At 42.8% G+C, this 16,881-nt stretch overlaps 1 protein-coding gene across 1 annotated transcript in view; it reads left to right on the plus strand.

Moving 5' to 3' along the window:
• DOCK8 (dedicator of cytokinesis 8) overlaps nucleotides 1-7,180 on the plus strand; it is a 132,302-nt gene extending 125,122 nt beyond the window's left edge. Inside the window, exons 45-48 of the mRNA XM_073345216.1 lie at nucleotides 900-1,043; nucleotides 2,557-2,663; nucleotides 3,827-3,997; nucleotides 4,495-7,180. Coding sequence (XP_073201317.1) covers nucleotides 900-1,043; nucleotides 2,557-2,663; nucleotides 3,827-3,997; nucleotides 4,495-4,555 — 483 coding nt within the window. The 3' untranslated portion in view covers nucleotides 4,556-7,180. The remainder of the gene's footprint in view (nucleotides 1-899; nucleotides 1,044-2,556; nucleotides 2,664-3,826; nucleotides 3,998-4,494) is intronic.
• The last annotated feature ends 9,701 nt before the right edge of the window (nucleotides 7,181-16,881 follow it).

The raw sequence follows: 16,881 nt of genomic DNA on the forward strand, positions 1-16,881 counted from the left end.
TCAGGAGAGCTTTTGTGTGAGGGTAGGGGTTACTTGTGTGGGGTGGGGACAGTAGGAGGACAGGGGGAAAGCCCAGGTGTGAAGGTTGGGGTAGGGTCTTGAGGCTGGATTGCGGTATCCTTTGTGGTAAAATGTGTGTGTGTCTCTCAGTGGCCTTTTCTCCCTGCAAAAGATGGGCACCAGCAATTTTCCTCCCCACACTCCTCCCCAGTAATATTACTGATTCACTTGCAGCCATGAGGAGTGGTGAGGCAAAGGGAAAAATAGGCTAAAGAAACTAACTTTTAAAAAAGTTTTATAAACAGTATTGTACCAAAGTAGAAAATGCAGCTTTCAAAAAATGTATGTACTAAACATAACTTTAGGAGGTGGTGGGGAGATGCAGATGCAACACTACTGATTGCTAAATATGGCTCATAAGTATGCTAATTAAGCACTTGTGTTCAGGGCCCCAAGCAGGCCCTGAGTGTTTAAACAAAAAAGACAAAACTAACAAACAAGCCCCTCCCACACAAACCAAATCAAGAATATTCTGGGTACATTGATGCTAGCCCAATTTGTTCTCTATGGGCTGAGTGGAGGTCACAGTCAAGTGTGGCTTCAAATATCTTACTCTGAATAAATGTTTTCATCCCTATCCCGGCAATACCGTATTTACTATGGCACCAGGAGCACCATCACACCGGGCCCACACTTGGAAAGGACCCATAACAACTACATGGGGGCCCACAAATATGTTTGGCGCCAGGCCCACAAAGGGTTAATCTGGCCCTGTCTTGGTTTTGACCACCCTGGCTGTGACCCAGCACAAAAACAGCTTCCCTCAGCTGCAATGCCTGTAACAACTGTAATACAAGTATTACTCACATAATAATGCATCTATCCTTACGTTGTATCAGTTCATTTTAACCCCAATTGAAGTTGCTATTGAAGACATGCAGAAGAAGACACTAGAACTGGCTGTTGCAACGAACCAGGAGCCACCAGATGCCAAAATGCTCCAGATGGTGCTGCAGGGTTCTGTTGGAGCCACTGTAAATCAGGTAAAGGTCAAGCTCAGCAAAATAATGTATCTTCTGCACAGCCTTTGGCATGTTTCTTTTTTCCCCAGTGTGCTTTCTTCCACCTCTTTTTGTCTTGCATTTGTGAGAGTACTTCCAATCAGACTGATTACTTACAGATACCCCTTTGAACTCTGTCCTCTGTGGTTCATCTTTGCAGACTAACCACTAGGGATGGGCAAACGTTTTTTTTCTGAAGTTCAGAAAAATCAGGATAACTTTTTACCTACCATGATTTATTTTTGTAAATCTTTGCATTTCCTCATTCTGACCCAAAACAGAAGTGCTAAAATGTTAAGAGACAGGGATTCTTCATCCCAAATGGAAGCAAAAAATATTGAATCTCTCACACCAGCCTCTTCCCATTACATTTACAGCCCAATTTTGCAGTTGCAGTGGATTCAGAGAGCGCAGCTAATGTGTGGCTATGCATTTGAACCTCTAAGCAGTTACTCACACTGAATTGACTCATCTTTAGAGAGATTTTTCCTTCACAAGAGTACTAACCATCCCATCAACTTCATTCATTTAAGGGAATACTCAGGAGTAAATCTCTCTGGTGGGGGGCCACCAGAATCCCAGAACTCTTAGCATGCAAGAAAGTACCCCCAAAAGCCCCACAACATTCAACTGAAGTTTATTACAACACCCACTCCTTAACAAAAACCAAACACTATGAAGACAAACTAAGAGGAAAAAAGCAAGGCCCTAACCATGCCTCAGCAGAACTTGGTTCCCCTAATCCAAGGGTAGTCAATAGGTGGACTGCGGGCCAAATACGGACCGCCAGTTGCTTTCAATGGACCACAAAATTTTTTTATTTACTTCTTATTATCATTATTGCTATTATTTTTGTATTATTTTCTCTGGAGTCTGGACCTTGACTATACCTTGACCAAGAAATTTTGATCTTGATAAAAAATAAATTGATTACCCCTGCTAATTAGACCCTAGTCCCTTCATTTCCTACCAATGCTCCTGCCACCAAACCCGCCACCAGATTGAACTCCTTATAGGAACGTGCTATTTTGTACTGTGGAAAAAACATTCTTTTCATGTTCTTATCCGTCTATGCTAGCAGTTTTGTATTGCCACCCATCACTGTGCATCTTCCATGTAAACTAGTTTGGCAGTAGGAAAGTCCCTGCTCACTCCTTTCCAGATGGAGATAATCCATTTTCTTTTCACAGAGGAATCAATGGCAATAGGGGATGATGGACAAAAGTAGAACAGAACAGAATATGTTGGCCTAACCTTTGATTGACAAAGAAAAGAAAGGGTGGCAAGGAAGCAGTGATTAATGCAACACGGTCAGGGAAAACCCTTAAAAGGGCAGCTTCCTGCTACAATGTCAACATACAAATTTTTTTTGTCACTCCAGCAGTGAAATAAAAAAAAACCAAACACACTCTAACCAAATAAATCAGTTTTGTGCTTCCTTTTCAGTTAATGCAGGAAATATATGTTTTGTAATATACTGTGTTATTCCTATAAGGGACCACTAGAGGTAGCCCAAGTGTTCCTGGCGGAAATTCCAGCAGACCCAAAACTTTACCGACATCACAACAAGCTGAGATTATGCTTCAAAGAATTTATAATGAGGTGAGTGAAAGGAAAACTAATTGAAGATCTGTTGAAGCTGGAGTGTGGAACTGTAGCCATGTTAATGTCATTCGTAATACAAATCAATGCAGTAAACATCAGGAGCTAGATTTTCACACCATATATAGGCAGTGGTGCTGGAACATTTTTTAGAGTGGGAATGCTGTGCCCCCCCCTTACCCCTGTCTGCGCCCCCCGCACCTCCTAGAGTTGGGGCCAGGAGCAGGGCCATGGCTCTGGGAGGGGGGGATACGGCCGAGGCTGGGGCCACAGCTGGGGGGCAGCTGCGGAGCTCTGGGAGCAGGGCTGGCAGCAGGGACCCCGCATTCGGGGCTAGGACTGGAGCCCCAGGCATGGGGCCAGCAGATGGGACACCCGGGCACGGGGCCAGGAGTGGAGACCCATCTAAAACCTGGGGGTGCTGAGGCACCCCCCAAACCCATACTTCCTGCAGCTATGTATATAGTTATTAGTCAATTGAAACTCGGAATTTCCATTCAGCGGAAAATTTCAACATTTTGAAGTTTCCTTTCAGCCCGAATCAGAATGAAAAGTTGAAATTTCCCAGAAAACAAGAATTCTAAAGAACTTTGTTTTGGAAATGTTAAAACAAAGTGCTTTGTTAACTTTTTGTCAAATTTTGTTTAAATTGATACATTCGTACTTGTCTCTCAAATTTGTTGACTCAGCATTTTCTGGCAGAAAACTGTTCCATGACAAACTTTTCAACCAGCCCTGGAAGGCAGGCACATTTGCATGTATGCAGATGTGCATGCTTGCTTTGAGAGTGTATTGCCCAATATGCATGCAAATCTTATTCTGCATGCTCACACTGTCAAATGTTTAACCATCTAGTCGTGTGTGCATGCACATTGAGATGCGAGTATAAATGCAACTTCACTGACTTCCATTGGAGATGCATCCATTTACTCCAGCACAAATTTAATCTGGTGTCACGATGGTCATTGAAATGTGTTTATTTCCCTCATGTATTTTTAATATCTAATGAATGGTAAAATCATGACCAGAGGACTGTGAGTCTGGCAACAAATAATCTGACAGGCGGAAATCTTGCTTTATTTAACACAAACCCACTATAATATAATTTTGAAGTGTTTGTCAGAATTAACCAATGTGTTTTTTAATCTTTATTTTGAGAACAGATGCGGTGAAGCAGTGGAGAAAAACAAGCGCCTTATTACTGCAGATCAGCGGGAGTATCAGCTGGAACTCAGAAAGAACTATAGCAAGCTGAAAGAGAACCTTAGGCCAATGATTGAGCGGAAAATCCCAGAGCTGTATAAACCTATAGTGAAAGTCCACAGTACAACAAGGTACAACTAGGGCAATGGATGTTGTTTGTATGCTAACAAAAAGAGTGCCTCTTTATTTGTGAGACTGTTCTTCCCTCTGCTTCTGAGGTATAGCCCCAAAATTAAATAGAATTAAATATTAATTCTGCTGCTCAAGCTGTGATATCACAAGGCAAAGGACAGATAGAATTTTTACACGAATATAAGAATCAGTTTAGAGTTAGGTAATTAAATGTCCCGCCAGCTCCTCGTTATTTGAAGCCTGTGATGTTTCCCAAGGTACATGAGAAATATATATATATATTCCAGCACCTGGTGTTTATCAATCATGAAATAAGTGTGATCGTTTCACTTCAGGACTGCATGTTGCAAACCCAGGATCCAGATATATAAACTGTGGGATGCTTTATACTTATTTGCGTCAAGGGAAAAGAGTCAAATATGTCTATCAGGTATTAAAATATCCCATTGTGTGATTGACAATCCCATGTTTTATTTATGAATTTATTTCATTTCAGGGATTCTTTTCGTAACTCTAGTTTTAAGAAATACGAAGCCAATTCTTCACAGAACATCTAAGGACTGTCTGCTTCAGAAAAGAAAGATCCATTTGCTGTGGATCAGCTATGAGAGGATACTCCAATGCTCTGCAACCTGGGAAACTCTTCTCACAATGTAACATGTACATGTTCTCAGCCGTTCGCACTGAGTGTTCAACGAAATGTACAGGACCAAAGAAAAATGGGGATTGGGCGGGAAAGAGGGTGAAAAGGGGGTTGACTTAGGCTGCTTTTGTATTTATTATAAAATATTGTTCAGAGAATTATGAGGGATAGATAATTGAATAATTGACTTTACTGTGCAGGGGCCAATCACTGTTTACAAAGAGACAGAACTTCCTGGGGTTTGACTAAAGTGTCAAGAGAATCAGTCCAGTATGCCTAATGGACACTGGAGAATGTTGCCCATATAGGTTCCTGTTCTGGACAGCACTTAAGCAAGACCCACAGGACTGCCACACAGTCTGAATGTTGAATGCATACTTAAATGCTGTCCTAAACAGGGAAGAATTTAAATGTGTGTAAGTGCTTTACTGAATTGAAGCCCTAGGAAAGAAGTATAATGTTTACAGTAAACTTTGCTCACTTATTGTACTCCGTGTATCACAGCAATCTGTGTACATTTTTAAAATAGAAAGGACTTTTTCTTACAAGTCTTCTCACAGTGAAGCTTGAAAGGCAAGAAACAGCAAGCAGTAATTTCTGCATAACTTGCCTATCCTCAAAGATGGATCTTTTTAGGATTGTTTTTGTTAAATATGTGAGCTACTACTCGGTGAGACTAGGATTTTTTTTAAGCAGTGTCATGTTTAGTAAAATTGACATTAACAGTATAGGGCTAAACTATAAGTGATGCAACTCTTAAGTACACAGTGGTCTTTTAGAGAGCTCTCTGAAAAGAGATGAACTACAGGAGTGCACGGTGAGGATTGCCCACAATGCATTTCATCTTTGTGAGGTTTTAAGACATAATCATAATTAGCACTTAAATATTTATAATAAATAAACTGTGCTTTGCACGTTCAGAGCCCTGTACAAACATTAACTAGTTGATCTTCACAACACCTCTATGAAATAAGCAAGTATTATTATTCCCATTTTACAGATGGGAAAGAGAGAGAGAGCAATATGCAGTGACTTGTCCAATGCACCTAGTGAGACAGTGTCAAAACCAAGATTTGAAGGCAGGAACTTCTGTCTCCCAAAGCCACACACTCAGCCATGCTGACCACGTGGACTCCCTTAATTCTTATTCTTTTAAATTAAGTTCTATGGAACCAGTAGTGGTGCTCTTTAAAGCATCAGGATTTAATGGTATCATTCAGTTTTACATCATCTTGGTAATTTTTTAGTAAAAGATTCACATGGTTGTGTGAAATAGAAAAAATACTTTAAATAAAAGGCTGTCTGCTCGGTGAATAAAATACGAATTTTTTAAAAAAATAAACCAAGGTTTCTCCCTCATACTTTGTTTTCAGAGTCAGAGCCAGTCAAAGCATTTCAGAAGGGACAGTGGAATTTCTTTAAAACTTATGGAGCAGGATTCTCATTTACACAAGGACCCTGCACACTGCTTTGCAGTGTAAGCATAAATTATAGTTTGGCTGCTGGTTCCTTTGTTTTTAATGTCATAAAAGAACTGAAAGCATTTGGACCCTTCATGGGCATCTCCAATCTTGCCATTCTGAAAATGTGTACGTTCCCCCAGCATTTACATCAACAGCAGAGCACAGATATGTGGAAAAGTTCAAAGGAGTGTTTCTGAAGTTATTTGTGGCAAATCCTGAGATTCACACCAGGATAGGAAGAGGAATGGGTTAAATAAACACTGGCATTTGTACTGATGTATAAAAACAAACTATTGTGCTGTAAGACTATTTCGCCTCCCTCCCGCCCCCGCCACGCCCAGAAAATTCAATATTTCCAGAGTAGGTGCGCTGTGCATCTTGAAGCCAAAGCATCTGAAGTACGTAAGTAAACAGTCTATTAAATTAAAAGCCAACAGATGCCTCCTGAGAGTGGCTTTCCTTTAATTAAATTGCTTTGAAACATTTACAGACTAAACAGAAGGTTAATTTCCCACAGCATGCTAACTATGGATTCTTTGCATGCCACAACATTGTGCTTTTATTATTGTTTTTAACACCCTTTTCTGAAAGATGATCAAAGTATCTTCAAGCTCACAATCCACTGACTCCACGCCCCTTCCTCCCCCTCATCCAGCTTCACTGATCTCAAGATGTTTATCATTTACAGCTAGCTAACGAAAACCTCAGGTAATCAAAAATGGGAAACCTACAAATATGCTGCATACTGATTGAATTGTGTGCACTGTGTTTTGAGTGTCTAAGTGTTTCATATTGTGTGGTCCTGTACAATGGGTCTATTAGTCGAAGAAATACTTTGGAAAAATCTACAATAGTTAATCAGGGCTAGATTTTGAACCCCTTCCTCACATTGGTGAGCTGTTAATTCCATGCATAATCTCATTGCTCACCAGTGTCAGTAAGGGTTTCCAATTTGCATGTCATCCCTTGCAAAAATGAAACACGGTGTGCATATTTAAGAGCTGAACTGTGTAAATTGTAAAAGTACTGAGTTCTGATATTCCATTTTGCAATAAAGTGTAAGTTTCAGTAAAAACGGAGAGACGCAGTTGTGTTAGAGTGCCTTGTATCTTATCAGTGTCCCCTTGAAACAAAGCTTGACTAGTAACTAACTTTTCATTCTCTTTATGGAAAAAAACCCAAACATTTAGGGTAAAATCCTGACCCCAGTGAAGTCAAAGGGGAGTTCTGCCATTGACTTCATTGGGGCCAGGGATTTGCTCTTGGGGGGTACAGGTACGCTATAGAATCACAGATTCCATTACGTGGTTTTCATGGCTGTTATACACCTGCTGCTTAGAAGAGTGACTTGCTTCAGGCTTCCTTACTGGCTTCCTTTTTAAAACTATGCTTTAGTGCCCATGAAAGGAGCCGGACTGAAAGCCCTTGAAACTGCAGTTCCTGCTCCACTGAACATACTGCGGGGGGAAGCAGCAGACCCAGCTTCTGCATTTTGGCCCATCAATGCTGCTCAACATTGCTCTGGGAATTGTCTCAAGGGTGGGGAGTGGAGAGAATGTAGCCCAGTCTCCATGTTCATTCAGTTCTTGACTAATCTGGTGGAAGAGCCAATCAGGGGCGAATGGAGTTATAGTTCTATGATGTGGAAACCTTTTCAGAAGGAACTTAGCAGAGACCAAACTCATTTCACATAAGCTTTGCAACAACCCTCAGATACTAATGACTTTCAGATGCATTCACTATTGAATTAGTGATTTGAATAAGTGATCTTGATGTGAAAGATACCACATCCCACCCCACAAAAAAACCATGCAGACCTTCTCCATTGCTTATTTTAATGCAAACCCACCTATATTTAAAAACATGTTAAAAGAACCACAAAATGTAATCCGTAAAAATGAAGTATTTTCTGCCACTGTGCATTGTGCCTGTGACAAGTTACCACATTTAGCACGTTTGCACATTAGCAGATAACAGCAATTGTGGCCTTCCCTAATAAACGGAATAGACAAAGTGAATATTTTTATATGCATTTTTGTTGTAGCCATGTCAGTCCCAGGAGATGAGAGACACAAGGTGGGTGAGGTAATATCTTCTATTGGACCAATATCTGCCATCCTTTCAAAAAGGAAAGTGCTTCCACAAGAATTCCTTGATCCTCTCTGGAAGTCTCTAGGAAAACACGGAAGGTAAAACTCAATATTTCCAAGGTTCAAAAATACCAGAAAACCATTTAAAAACAGTATTTCCAGTCTTCTTTATCTATCATGAAGAAGGGAAAAAAGGACACTTTTGTCGCTCTCCTTTGCCAGTCACCTTTAAAAGAACTGAACAACTTGTTTTCAGGTATCAAGAAAATCTGGAAGTGTTCTCCAGGGGTGTACTGTGTCTTGGTTTAAACACTCAATCTGCCCCTTAAAAAGAAAAGGAATACTTGTGGCACCTTAGAGACTAACCAATTTATTTGAGCATGAGCTTTCGTGAGCTACAGCTCACTTCATCGGATGCATAAAGCTGTAGCTCACGAAAGCTCATGCTCAAATAAATTGGTTAGTCTCTAAGGTGCCACAAGTACTCCTTTTCTTTTTGCGAATACAGACTAACACGGCTGTTACTCTGAAATCTGCCCCTTGAAACTAAGCCCCTGGGGTGGCATTTTCCCCCGCTGATAGTACCAAAAAAATGAAGGAGCTGGCAGCAAGAATAGCTTTACAATAACTAAGCTGATGTTGCTTGCTTCAAAAGTTGAAGATATCTCAGCAGTCCGGATCTATGCCATCTTTGCTCTAGTGTCATATTTCTGGCTTTAATGGTTGGAGAATAATATTAAACCAACCGGGTCTAAAAGATTTCCAAGAGACCTGCTTATGTAATGGTCTCAAACAATTGACTAAGTACGAACAAAGTTCTCGTAATCCACAGCAGTCTGGGGAGAATAAAACCAGCCCTCAATACTATTTAAAACTGAATGTTCTGCTGGGATTGTAAAGAAATCAAGTTGCCCCTATGGTCTGCAGCATTTTTTGACAAAAGCTGCTGCTGAGTAGAAGAAAGCCATCCATAACGAAATAAATAAATGAGTGATCAGAAGGCGAAAGTTAAAAACAAAGACTGCAGCACAATGACATCTGCGTTAAGGCCAGATTTATGTGCTGAATACACCCCACTTACTAGGCTGCATGTGGCATTCCATACCAAAATAAGGGTTAATTTACCTTAAGAGAGACTGGAAAGAAAAAAATTGCCCTTTATGATGTGTGAAGAAAGCCTCTCATTAAAACAAATTGGAAATAGCAGGTCCTGACTTCCCTGTTTTGCTGGACGATTCCTTAAAAGACTGGAGAACTGACACATAAAAGCAACAGCAAAATAGGCTGATGTCCTGAGTGTAGATTTGCTATCACTCCATTGCCGGAGGAGGGGACATTGAGTCGATGAGCCTGAATCTCTAGTTTGTTACCCCCAGTGTATGAATGGCTCTGTGCTACCCAGAAACATGAAATGTCTTTGCATCACTCCCTTTTGAAGCCATTGAGGTAGGGAATTTACTGGGGATGTGGCCTGGTGGAGACAGCATGCCCAGAGCACTAATGTGCTCTGGTTATTTTGTGCTACTGGAACGGCCTGTTGGGGCATCTCTAATGTACGCTAGATGCCAGACAAACACCCCAATGGGTCCAAAATGAGAAGTGTGAAGTTGACTTAAGCCACCATTGCATCCTTTTCCCTTTGTTTTTAAGCTGAGTGGAGTGGAGCTCGTGTGGAATGGGAGACCTGGAACCCATAACTGATACTTTGTCTCAGTCTCTCTCCCTCACTCCACTGCTGCGCCTCTCTCAGTTGAGGGCTGGGAGCAGCGCAGAGTTTCAGCTTATTCTGTTTTCATCCTCCCATACAAGTTCTCATGCTGCCCAAGGATTCCTCTACCAAAAAACATGATATTCCTGCTGTTTCCACTTTTAGTTTACTTTCAAACTTCTCTTCTCCTGGCAGGTGCTGCTGTGCTGGTGACGTTCCAGATTGCAGCCATCTGTGGTGGCCTGGGTACCAGAACTCTAATCACAGCCCATGATGTCACAGATGGATTCATTGTGCCATGTTGTCACTAACCCAAGTGCTAGGAGTATTTCAGGGAGGGAGGAAATTGTTTTTGAAAGGTATGCTAATCCTTATTTAATTGCTGACTGGCCCCTCAACCAGATGAATAGGACTAATTATCACACCCTATTACTGTGGTTATAAAGTTGATCTTAGCTCAGTTCTCAATGTAACTTTGCAGTTCACCATTCAGTCCAGCCTGTCTCTGTCTGGGGTTAGAGAGCTCTACATTCCCCTTACCAACATCATGTTCCCCACTTGCATTCACCTGCTACGCAATTTACACCCTGCTACTGTACACTGCTGTACTGACATTACCCTCAGACCAGGGCACAGTAGTCACTTACCCTCTGTGAATCTACAGTGAAGTGGAAGTAGAAAGGCTGAGGGAAAGACTCCTCAAGCAATGATAAACATGGGAGAGACGGCTTCCCATTGATGATCCTTTGGCACAGAGTGTTTAGCAGCACTGCAAGCCAGTGAACTCAATGCCTTGGAGGGTGTAGGTAGGGTGTCCTGCCTCACATGGCTTAGTAGTGATCCAGGTGGGCTCTGCTTAGCGTCCTTTGGTTTGCTGGAAGGCAGGCCATTGTAAGGGCTTTGGGGAGGGAATGTAGACTGAGGAGGAAACAAAGACATTTTCAAACCCTCTGTGGGACACAGTAGCACTCTGGGGAGTATCTACAATTAGGAAAACATCTCTTCCCAGCGGCATCATTGAAATAATGAAGAAGAATATTGAAATTCACTCATATGAGTCCCAAAGAAACCAGAGAGGACTGTACAATAGCACATAGAGGAGAAACAATAAATAATGTGCACACTTTAGTGATTTACTGGAATGGCAATAGAGAATCTGCAGATACTCAGTACCACCGTATCTGGGCTCGATTCATTCCCATGGCATAAGAGGTGCAAGGGGCATCTCCCTAGGCCAGACTGGCACTGATGGAAAGATTCACTCCTACTGCCTGCTCTCCTTCTTTCAGCTAGTGTGAGGCATCCTTAAGTTCCGCTGGGAGACCCAAAGGATTGCTCCCTGCAGAAACGGCTGAGGGAACATGGCAAATTGGACCTTTCCCACTTGCCTGGGCCGTACCATCTGCCCAGGCATTCCACCTGCCTTCATTTGGGTGGGGCTGGTGCCTGGCAGATTTCCAGCAGGAGAGAGGACGTTGTGGCAATTTTCTACCAGTGTAATCATCTCCCATGCAGACTTCCTGCTGCTGGGGGATTCCACCAGGGTTTATGTCAGCTCTTAAAAACAGAAGACTTGCCAGACTCGTTCATTCCCATGATCCATCTAGTGCAGTTCCTGTCTCTGAGGGTGACCAGCACCAGAAGCTTCACAGGAAAGCGCAGGAACCCCACACAAGGCAAATGTGGCCTAAGCTGCCCCTTCTCACCCTCATCCATACAATGCTGCTGTAGATCTCACAGTGATCTGTGGGGCACAAGCTTCTCATACTTCAGAGCTAATCTAGTGGCAGCTTCTTTCAGGGCAGGTTCCCACAGATCTACGGAAAAAAGGAAATGAGGAATCTATTCTTTTCTTGGTTGGTTTTTTTGGTTTGGACTTTGGTCAGAGGTTAGAACTGAATCTTCATGATTGAATCCTAATTACCCAATATAGGGTTCCTTATTTATTGAGCCCGTAGTGGAAATCAATCAGTAGGAAAGAAAAATGAACAGCTGGCCTAGCCCAATGCACCACCCTTTTAATTAGTTTTTTCTTCAAGAAAGGCCTTCTCACCTACTGATATGTAATGAAAGAAATGTTCTGATGTAGTGTTATCAGAGTCCACTTGTGGATCTAAAGCTGGGATAAAGTTTGGGAAATCCTGTTCTAGAAAGATGAACAACAGCTTGATGAGCATGATGAATTAATTGGCCTTAGTGAAGGCAATTTATCAGTTATACAAACTCAACATGTCTATGCACAAAGATCCCTGCCAGCTTGGGGTCTGGGTGAAAATGTGCATTTTAATCTGAGAATTCCAAAATACCGATATTTGCTAAAGAGCAAGAATGGTAGGAATGGTAGGAAAAAGACCAAGGTGATGGTGGACTTTTTCACAGCTTGATAGCGAAAAGAAACAGTGAATATGAAAACAGGAGTAAAATACTGGGGGGAAAAAAACCCCACAAATCCTGTGAAGATTCTAACCATTGTTACAGAGTTAATTCCTGGGATAAGAACTTATTGTACATTCAGAGCAAATGTGAGGAGGGCTTTAAACTAGGGTCACCGGGGGGAAGGAGACCAAAGCCCTGAGGTAAGTGGGGAAGTAGGATACCAGGAGGAAGCATGAGCAGGAGAGCGCAAGAGGTTAGGACTCCTGCCTCATACTGAGAAAGCAGGAGGATCAGCGAGCTATCTTAAGTGCCTATACACAAATGCAAGCAAGGAAACAAGCAGGGAGAACTGGAAGTCCTGGCACAGTCAAGGAATTACGATGTCATTGGAATAACAGAGACTTGGTGGGATAACTCACATGACTGGAGTACTGTCATGGATGGATATAAACTGTTCAGGAAGGACAGGCAGGGCAGAAAAGATGGGGGAGTTGCACTGTATGTAAGAGAGCAGTAGGATTGCTCAGAGCTCCAGTATGAAACTGCAGAAAAACCTGAAAGTCTCTGGATTAAGTTTAGAAGTGTGAGCAACAAGGGTGATGTTGTGGTGGGAGTCTGCTATAGACCACCAGACCAGGGGATGAGGTGGATGAGGCTTTCTTCTGGTAACTAACGGAAGTTACTAGATTGCAGGCCCTGGTTCTTCTGGGAGACTTCAATCACCCTGATATCTGCTGGGAGAGCACTACAGTGGTGCATAGACAATCCAGGAAGTTTTTGGAAAGTGTAGGGGACAATTTTCTGGTGCAAGTGCTGGAGGAACCAACTAGGAGCAGAGCTCTTCTTGACCTGCTGCTCACAAACTGGGAAGAATTAGTAGGGGAAGCAAAAGTGGATAGGAACCTGGGAGGCAGCAACCATGAGATGGTCGAGTTCAGGATCCTGACACAAGGAAGAAAGGAGAGCAGCAGAATACGGACCCTGGACTTCAGAAAAGCAGACTGACTAGCTCAGGGAACTGATGGGCAGGATCCCCTGGGAGAATAATATGAAGGGGAAAGAAGTCCAGGAGGGCTGGCTGTATTTTAAAGAATCCTTATTGAGGTTACAGGAACAAACCATCCCGATGTGTAGAAAGAATAGTAAATATGGCAGACGACCAGCTTGGCTTAACAGTGACATCCTCGCTGATCTTAAACACAAAAAAGAAGCTTACAAGAAGTGGAAGATTGGATAAATGACCAGGGAGGAGTATAAAAATATTGCTCAGGCATGCAGGAGTGAAATCAGGAAGGCCAAATCACACTTGGAGTTGCAGCTAGCAAGGGAAGTTAAGAGTAACAAGAAGGGTTTCTTCAGGTATGTTAGCAACAAGAAGAAGATCAAGGAAAGTGTGGGCCCCTTACTGAATAAGGGAGGAAACAGTGACAGAGAATGTGGAAAAAGCTAATGTACTGAATGCTTTTTTTGCCTCTGTCTTCAAGAACAAGGTCAGCTCCCAGACTACTTCACTGGGCAGCACAGCATGGGGAGGAGGTGACCAGCCCTCTGTGGAGAAAGAAGTGGTTAGGGACTATTTAGAAAAGCTGGACGAGCACAAGATGCGCTGCATCCCTTGGGGGGAAGGGATTTGAACATTGGCCTGCGAAACCCAGGGGTTTGAACATTGGTCTGCGAAACCCAGGATTGTGAATTCAATCCTTGAGGGGGCCATTTAGGATTCTGGGGCAAAAATTGGGGATTGGTCCTGCTTTCAGCAGGGGCTTGGACTAGATGACCTCCTGTGGTCCCTTCCAACCCTGATATTCTATGATTCTAAAGGAGCTGGCCGATACGATTGTTGAGCCATTGGCCATTATCTTTGAAAACTCATGGCGATCGGGAGAGGTCTGAGATGACTGGAAAAAGGCTAATGTAGTGCCCATCTTTAAAAAAAGGAAGGAGGAGGATCCGGGGAACCACAGGCCAGTCAGCCTCACCTCAGTCCTGGAAAAACCATGGAGCAGGTCCTCAAGGAATCAATTCTGAACCACTTAGAGGAGAGGAAAGTGATCAGGAACAGTCAGCATGGATTCACCAAGGGCAAGTCATGCCTGACTAACCTAATTGCCTTCTATGTTGAGATAACTGGCTCTGTGGATTAGGGGAAAGCAGTGGATGTGTTATTCCTTGACTTTAGCAAAGCTTTTGATACGGTCTCCCACAGTATTCTTGCCAGCAAATTAAAGAAGTATGGGCTGGATGAATGGACCATAAGGTAGATAGAAAGCTGGCTAGATCATCGGGCTCAGCGGGTAGTGACCAATGGCTCTATGTCTAGTTGGCAGCCGGTATCAAGCGGAGTGCCCCAAAGGTCGGTCCTGGGGCCGGTTTTGTTCAATATCTTCATTAATGATCTGGAGGATGGCGTGGATTGCACCCTCAGCAAGTTTGCAGACACCACAAAACAGGGAGGAGTGGTAGGGATAGAATACAGAGGGACCTAGACAAATTAGAAGATTGGGCCAAAAGAAATCTGATGAGGTTCAACAAGGACAAGTGCAGAGTCCTGCACTTAGGACGGAAGAATGCCAAGCACTGCTACAGACTAGGGACCGAGTGGCTAAGCAGCAGTTCTGCAGAAAAGGACCTAGGGGGTACAGTGGACGAGAAGCTGGATATGAGTCAACAGTGTGCCCTTGTTGCCAAGAAGGCTAACAGCATTTTGGGTTGTATAAGTAGGGGCATTGCCAGCAGATCGAGGGACGTGATCATTCTCCTCTATTCGGCATTGGTGAGGCCTCATCTGGAGTAGTGTGTCCACTTTTGGGCCCCACACTACAAGAAGGGTGTGGAAAAATTGGAGAGTTCAGCGGAGGGCAACAAAAATGATTAGGGGGCTGGAGCACATGACTTATGAGGAGAGGCTGAGGAAACTGGGATTATTTAGTCTGCAGAAGAGGAGAATGAGGGGGGATTTGATAGCTGCTTTCAACTACCTGAAAAGGGGTTCCAAAGAGGATGGATCTAGACTGTTCTCAGTGGTAGCAGATGACAGAACAAGGAGTAATGGTCTCAAGTTGCAGTGGGGGAGGTTTAGGTTATATTAGGAAAACCTTTTTCACTAGGAGGGTGGTGAAACACTGGAATGGGTTACCTAAGGAGGTGGTGGAATCTCCTTCCTTAGAGATTTTTAAGGTCAGGCTTGACAAAGTCCTGGCTGGGATGATTTAGTTGGGGATTGGTCCTGCTTTGAGCAGGGGGTTGGACTAGATGACCTCCTGAGGTCCCTTCCAACCCTGATATTCTATGATTCTATGAAATGCAGAGTTCTTCTTAAAATGTTCCAAAACAATTTAAAGGGAAAGAATACATGGCCATCTTAATTTCCAGAGTCCAGTGAATATACACATAATTTTAGAAATAACTGCATCCCTACTAAATCAAACCCTCTGCAAATCACAGTCTGGATTTTGATAGGATTCCTTAAAATCACATTGTCCTGTGCACACTAAAACACAAAATGTTAGAATGCAGATGCTCCTATTGTCAGACAACTGAGAAGAGATGCCAAGCAAAAGTGGAACTTGACGTAGGGACTGAACCTTTCCATACAGCTAAATGCACACTGATTGTAAAGTTTAGTGTTTGATGGGTTTTTCACCCTTCTAGGGGCTTGGAGCCCTGGGGAGTGAAATTTTCTCTTCAATGTTTCAATAGTGAGTTCTAGATTAAATCTAGATCATAAGAATCTGGAGGACTTTCCTCCAGAACCTTATAGTAGTTAAACTTTATTTTGCAGGGCAGGGGGAGGGGAGCTAAAATATTGATAGTACTCTTTTAAAGATAGGAAGACAGACAGGAATTACATTCCACCTAGTAAATAATTTCTGGAGTTGCATTCCTGTGCACTCATGCAAAAATCAAGTACAATGTAGAGTCACGAATGTGCATAAGCCTAATGGTGAGATCTGAGATAGGATCTGGCAAACTGCACAATTTACCCTCAAGCACTGAAAACCCAGATACTAGAAAGCCAGCCATATACTAAATTTCACGTCCTTTTGGATTGAATGACAGGCACACACATGCAGCTCTTTAAAGCTAGCCACAGATATAAACATTGAAACAGCGTTCAGGGAATGCATTGGCTTCTTTTGTGCTTGTGAAATCCCTCCTATTAAATTTACATGCAGAAACATAAACCTTGCAGTGTACTTTACCAGTGGAGTGCGGTACTGGGGCTGGAATATAAAAGGAGATTAAGTATACTTTCAGAAATAACTGTATCCTTAAAAAGCAAGCAATAGGAAAATGACCAAAGCTGGGCTTAGAGGCTCTTAGCTTTGGAACTATCCTATTGTTAAGGTTCTCCACCACTGCCCTACACATTGTGCAGTCTTTTACACCTGTGCAAAGTGAATGTAAAATAAGACACCTCATTTGTATTATATTAATACTTACGCAAGCCTGCTAGGTGAATGCGAAGATATTTATTATCAGCCAACGATACTGAGGGACCCGTTCCCACTTACCCCTTCCCGGTGCTTGTGGCACAGGCTAAGGAGGCTTCAAGCAATCTTTTTATTCCCTGAGCCAGGCTCTCAGCACCAGCTACAGCGGG

The sequence above is a fragment of the Lepidochelys kempii genome, chromosome 5 (assembly GCF_965140265.1).
Source record: "Lepidochelys kempii isolate rLepKem1 chromosome 5, rLepKem1.hap2, whole genome shotgun sequence".
NCBI lineage: Eukaryota > Metazoa > Chordata > Testudines > Cheloniidae > Lepidochelys > Lepidochelys kempii.